This window comes from Citrus sinensis, chromosome 6, assembly GCF_022201045.2.
Source record: "Citrus sinensis cultivar Valencia sweet orange chromosome 6, DVS_A1.0, whole genome shotgun sequence".
In the NCBI taxonomy this organism is placed as follows: Eukaryota; Viridiplantae; Streptophyta; class Magnoliopsida; order Sapindales; family Rutaceae; genus Citrus; species Citrus sinensis.
Window position 1 is genome coordinate 10,790,275 of NC_068561.1, and position 7,108 is coordinate 10,797,382.

The window sequence follows — 7,108 nt, forward strand, 5'->3', positions numbered from 1 at the left end:
AATAAATTCAAATTTGAAAAATAATGGAAAAATAAAAAAAGTAAGCTTAAATTCCTAATTTATATATAAATAATGAATAAAAAAACTTAAAATTATATTATTAAACTGTTTTTTATGGTAGCGTTTACATTTTGGATTGGAGTAGGAATCCTGAGGAGTGGGAATCATAGGATTGAGAGTTTGGAGTGGGAGTGAGAGTAGGTTATTTACTTACATTAGAATGAGAGAATGGAATTGAAATCAGAATCCAATTTATGCGTTTACATTGTCTTGGATTGAGAGTAAATAGTTTTAAATTATAATTTTATCTTTATTTAAATAATTATAATTTGTAATTAAAAAATTAATAAAAAATATATTTGAAAAATAAAATAAATATTTTATTATATTTATAAATTAATAATATTCTTAATTATGTAAATCATAATTTTTTATTAATTTTAATTTAAATTATGTGAATAAAAATTATTAATAATAGCAACACAAATGAAACATTATTATTGATAATATAGTACAAAATTAATATTTTCTTAGAATAAAATATTTATTATTAATAATTAAATAAATAATTAATATTTATTAAAATTAATGTTTAATATTATTAATTTAAATATAATATTAATTTATTTTTATTTTATTAAATTTAATAAAATAAATATGTTTATAATTATTATTTTTAACAAATATGATATTATTTATTTTATTAAATATTATTTATTTATTTTAATTATGAGGGTAAAAAGGGAAGAGGGGGGAGTGGATTCCCACTCCCACCTCTCCCCATGGAAGTAGGATTCCCACTTCCCCCTTTAAAATGATAAGCAAACACTGGAGTGGGAGGAATCCACACTCCATACTCCTACTCCAGAAAGTAAACATTACCTAAGTGTTAATTGGGTCGAGCTTGATTTTTACTTATTTTTTAAAAAATTTTTAAAATTGTTGTAAACTTGAAATGAGTTAATAATAATCAAGTTGTTATAAAAAAATATTTCAAAAAAAATAATAAATAAATAAAATAAAGTAACCAAGTCTTCCTATCACTGATGAACAAAAATTTTATATTATTAACTCATTTTAAATTTTCTAATGGGCTTGGACCTTGGCTTGAAAAAGCTCAGCCCAAATCCTTAATTTGCCAACCCTATAGGAGAGTGGCCCCTTGTACAGTCCTTTGTTGTGGCTATTTGTGGGTTCTCCTGGTGGAGCTAAGCTAGCCCAATCAGAGAATCTTCCTGCTGACATACCAAATATTTGTGGAGGCCTTGTCACCATTGTTGTGGTCCACATGTAAAATGGGGCAATGCTTGGGCATCAAGTAAGAGACGTATTTTAGCCACTCGGCCAAAGGCCGAGTGGTCAGGGCTGCTGCCCTCTCACTTGGAGGGCAGCAATTCGAACCCTCACAAATGCATTGTGGGGGTATTTACTTCCTCAATTAAATTTGAGTGAAGACAGTCTTCTCCCTTACCCAAGTGTGAGGAGTAGACATCCCTCGAATATTTGTGAGAGTTAAAATCTGGGCGGCGCTCCATTAGCATTGATATAAGTTGGTCCCAGTAATAGTCTGATTTGTAAATATCAGTTATAGTCTCATGTAATATGAGTTGTAATTTGAGCAATAGTCTCATGTAATAAAATAAAAAAAAAAGTAAAAGACATATTTTGATTTTTTTAAAAAAAATATTAGGGTGGCTCATGCCTCTTCACCTCATTTTTTTTTTACAATGCCCCTACTCTTTTAGCTCTCACTTTTCGCTTGTCAATGGCTTAATAGACAAAACACCTTGTTAAGCATGTGTCAATCTTCCATTTGCCTTTGTAAATTTTACCACAACAAAACCTATCAAAACTATACTTTCAATCAACATAAAAGCATAACAGTCAACAATTCTATTTATATTATACTAATGACTATAGTCATTCCAATAATTTTTGTATTTTCAATAGGGAAAAGGACAACTGCACTCTAAGCTTTGAGAAAATTATCACGGAGATCTCCAAGTTTTTAATAAGGGACACCAAGACTCTTTTTTTTTACCAAAATACCCTTTGAATATTGTAGCAAAAAATTTGACTTTAAGATTTTTAATAAATACAAATATAATATAAATAATTTAATTTGTTAGGTAGACTAATAATATTAAAATATAAGTTATTATATTTATTTTAATAATATGTATTTGTTATAACGATTATAATTGAATCTTTGGATTAAATAGATATAAAATTAATAAAATATATCTTAGGTATAGATAATATTAAAATTATTTTATATAATATTTAAAATAATTTAAATGGCTATATATTCATTTTAATATCACATTTCAATTTATTGTAAAATTTACTTTAATATAATAAATATGTTTAATAGATTGTACAATATTAAAATATATTTCCAAATATTAAAATTATATTAAAATGTATATATTTATTTTAATATTATATATTTATTTATTATGAAAATGGAGTTAATTTTATGGGTTAATAGAGTCAATGGATATTATGGTAAAAAAAAAGTCCCGATATTTATTTTTTTTAAAACTTAAGAATTTACCTGACAATTTTTCCAAATACTGGGGATGTAACTATCCTTTTTCCTTTACAAAATTAATTTAATTGAGATAATACCCAATTCAAATACAAAATAAAAAAGGTGGAGCAAAAAAAGAAGAAAACAAGTAGAAGAAGAAAACTGGCATGGTGATCGAATAGATGATCATATTTTTTTATATATTCCAAGAAGAAAGAGTGGTTATGCAGCTAATCCTATATCAAGGACTAAAACTAAAATAAATTAAGACTTGGCAAAGAAAACAAAGGCAGAGATGACGTCTATTAATTATCGGTTAGTTTTACAATAGCCTCCAAAATATGTGTTGTGTTGTCTTAAAAAGGAAAACCAAAAGTGTAAAAAGACTTAAATAATGTGTCAAAAGTACATTAAATCCAAATTGTAAAAATACTTAAAGTAATGTGTCTTCACCTTCTTAAAATTTTAGGAAAAATTAAATTAAGAGAGTATCCAAAATCCGAATCTAGAAAGAAAGGCATGCTTTTCAAGATTTATGTTGATTGAGTCAGTTTTTTTTTTTTTTTTATTTAACCACCCCTTTATGATAAGCTATTTTCCTTTTTTTTTTGGGTTAAGAAAGTTTTGGAATATTTTTAATTTATGGTCCCAAGGGTATTAATTTTTGTTAAAATTAGGTTATTAATTTATTGATGAATTTTAACACAAAGTATGGTCCCAAGAGCATTAATATATTAAAATTAGGCTATTGATTTATTGATAAATTTTAACACAAAGTACAGCACAAATCCAAACTGTTTCTGTAAAATACCATATAACTTCAAAATTTGTAATTATTGAAATAAGGATGTGAATAATTTAGAGAATTCTCAAATGGAGATGAGGATCTTTGCGTCGCAGCCCAGAAAAAATTAAATGTTCACAAAATAAATAATTACAAGAAAAAAATTTTATTATTAATTTTTTTGCTCATATCAAAACATATAGTTCTTGTTTTTTAATACTTAATTTTTTAATTTAGTTTCTATTTATGTAATTTATTTAATTTATAATAAATGTAAATAAAAAAGTAGTTAAAAATAAAAATAATATTGTAAATTTATGCCATCAGAGTGATTTTTGGCCATTATAAAAATAGCATGGGGATAAATGGTATATATTAATTACTGAAGAGGGAAAGTAGCAATCCCCTATTTAAAAACTGTGTTTATGTTCAGTTATTTTGCAAATTTTACATTTCAAATTATACGAAGTGAGTCACGTTTTCTCGCCCTTACAGTCGGGCCATGGAATTGGTTGTCGCTTTCAATTAAGCTGTCATCTCGAGAATTGGTTGTGTAACATTCATTACATCCCTTTATATAATGTGCCCTCATTCGCTGAAAGTTGCAGCTGAGGTTGGATTCTCCTAGAGCTTATGAGCCTGCTGATCATTCAGCATCTTCAGCTTCATAGGTTCGTAACACCATCGAGGAATTTGAGCCTTGATTTGGTGTCGAATGGTCGAGGAGCACATAAGAACTAAGAAGTAACAAATTAAGAACACAACAGACAACACGGTTCATTCAATAACATAGAAAGTTCGAGGTTGTTTATTTAGCATAACTAGCACAAGTGCCCAACCACAAAGCAACTTGGATGCAGAACATAAACAAACAAGAAGACGCAGCAACAACACTTGAAAAGGAAACCACAATGATAGTTTATGGAAGACAACATCAACAACAATGGATTTTAGTCTTCCCACCACTGATGAACAAACACACCACTGCTTCTGAGACTCTTGAAGATGTCCATGCAGCTTCCACCCGATGCATCTTTGGCATCTGCACGATTTGAGCAGCGAAGAAAGAGCTCATCAACAAAGCATATGGTTCCACTTTTGAACAACTCGGTGAGAAATTTCAGTTCTACTTCTCCGGCATTCATCTTCAGAACCACGAAATCTGCAAAGTGCACAGTTTCTTTAAACCAGAGAAGAAAGTCGAAACCATCATCCTCACCATATGGATTTGGATCTTGATAAGTATCAGGATTGGCTTTAGCCTTACTCCCAGCGAGGTCTGGATGATAAACAAAGGTGATACCAGGCCTCTTGACATAAGATAGCATGACTGAAGTGTTATGATCAACAAAATAAACATTAAAAGCTTTGCGATCCACAGGATACGATGGCAAGAACCAACTTTTAGCACTGGAGTTCAGATGTTCCCCTGCCCCAACATCGATGTACACTAACCGCTTCTTTGAGGCAGCATTGATAAACTTAGGCAAATAAGTAATCTTCTTCTCAAATCCCATTGGCTTTTGCTCCACCAAAGGCTCAAGGAACTCCATAAATGGTTTATTGTTGGTATGAGACTGACAGTCTGCTGGAAGTTGAAACTGCTCAAAGTAGGAAACAGTTTCCATTCTTTTCTCGAAAACAACCAGAGTAAACCCATTGACATGACCAACATGCACAATTCTAGAAGTCTTCAGTATTGATGAAACTGGAGTCGCAGATCTAATCAAGCTATTCGGGCTAGAACTACTGATACCCACAAGCATAGCCCCAATTCCACCAGGCCTAAGAACTCGCTCGATCTCAAGCACTAGAAGTGCAGGGACAGAAACTTTATCTAGATCCCTGGAGAACACAAAATCAAAGGATTTGTCCTCGTAGTCAAGTTCATAAACGAACTTCTTATGCTTTAGTGAGAAAAATGGGTGTCTATAAACCCCACATGCATATTCAAATCCCAATTCTCGCAATGCATACACGGACGAGGCAGAACCCTCGCCGACACAGAGAGCTTTCACATCATAACTCAACATTTTCATGCCCATTAGCTCTCCAACCACATTAACAGTCAAATTGACATTCTCCTTGCAATGCTTCGATTCAATCGAGCCCAAAATGGGATACATAAGCCGATCCAGAAAGATATACGGATTTGAATAACCCGAAATCACGGTACAATCATTAGAATAAACAGTGTTAAACATAACAGGATCGGACCCAAATAAGATTTGCAGCAAAGGAACGATGGACAAAGCCGAGACAATCATAAAAGAGCGTAAAAGCACACGTCTCGCAAGAGACCCATGAAGGATCTTGAATTTCAGGGTCTTCAAATCCATCAATTTTCAGTTTCAATATCCGAATCTTGAGCAAAATGAAACTAAAAAAACAAAATCCCTTGTTCGTTTTCTTGTTTAACAATTCAAAAGATGAGTGCGAGAGTAAAAAGCCGGCTAAAACTAAGCAAAAACGAAAACTTAGCGAGTGCAAAACCTGGAGGAGGTGTGATTTCCACCCACGAGGACTCCCATTGATTTTTGAAACCCTAACCAGACCCTCTTTGGAACCCTCTTCGACCTTGGCTCGAACCACTTTTGATCCATGTTTCTTCTCAAAACGAACCCACCAATCATCAGTTTAACAATTCTACATTACATCTTCTGTATCGAATTTCTCTCAATTACAATGGATTTTGATTAAAAGAACAAAAAAAAAAGAAAATAGAGAAAGCTTTTTTTTTTTTTTTTTTTTGCCCTTTTTACAAATTAGGGTTTCAGGGAAGTGAAGTAGATGGAGAGTGAAGTGTAGATCTGATCTCTATTATAATAATAGAAGCGGCAATTCTAGTAGACGCTGGGGTTGACAGATGGGGTTACGTGGCAGCAGCAGGATAGGATCTCATAATTACGATTTTGGACACCCGTCGAGATACGATTCGATGAGAATAGTTGCATCATATGAATTATTATCAGCTGACAAAAGCGTGCGGGACCCTTACTTTTTAAGATGCTTCGCAAGGCCATTCACTCAATGCATCGAATCACGGAACCGGATATTAAAAATATAAAAAGGCCATGTGATCCGTACGGTAACTTGTTCTTCATAAGGTGGGGTAAACCGTAAACGCCACATCCAACCATTTTTGCGCCGCAATTATTTGTAGTAGTTTTAGAATCTAGATTATGATTGATCGATGGATTGATTATGATTGATACAGAAAGACTTAAGTTATAATGGGGATTTGGGACTAAGGAATTTTCAACATAGTCCCTGTAGTTATTAAAAATAACAATTAAGTTTTAAAATTATCTAAAATACAGCCGTTAGCTCTAGTTTCAAAAATCAAATTTGAAACACAGCACGTATTATTAGAAATTAAAGAAAAGGAACGTGTGATTATTGTAACCGTATTTTACAGATCGGGGTACGTCGCATCCAGCCACATTTGAGCTCCCTTTATTTAGAATAATAGTTTATATATATTTTGGTATTCAAAAAAAAAAAAATAGTTTATATATATTTTGAATTTATAATGGGGACAAAAAAGAAGATTGAGATTTGATGTCAAGGAATTATTAAATCAATCCCTGCATTTATTAAAATAATAAACGATTTTATAAATTTAACACTTGTCTTAAATACACCGCCGTAGAAACAGTTTGCTAGTGGGGTAAGAGTTGTTTTCAAAATTAAAAATTATTTTTCATTTTTAATTTGATATTTCCCTAATTATCTTTTTTTAAAAAATAAGAATATAGATATTCACATGAGTTTTGAGTTATAATATTGGA

General features: G+C 31.2%; 1 protein-coding gene across 1 annotated transcript; it reads right to left on the reverse strand.

Moving 5' to 3' along the window:
* Positions 1-4,069: 4,069 nt before the first annotated feature.
* On the reverse strand, positions 4,070-6,100 carry LOC102630963 (uncharacterized). Its single transcript, XM_052443490.1, has one exon. The coding sequence runs from the start codon at positions 5,654-5,656 to the stop codon at positions 4,268-4,270; it is 1,389 nt and encodes a 462-aa protein (XP_052299450.1). The 5' UTR covers positions 5,657-6,100; the 3' UTR covers positions 4,070-4,267.
* Between the last annotated feature and the right edge of the window lie 1,008 nt (positions 6,101-7,108).

Excerpts from the sequence above, each read along its gene's own strand:
- LOC102630963 (XM_052443490.1), bottom strand. The coding sequence starts at position 5,656 with ATGGATTTGAAGACCCTGAAATTCAAGATCCTTCATGGGTCTCTTGCG.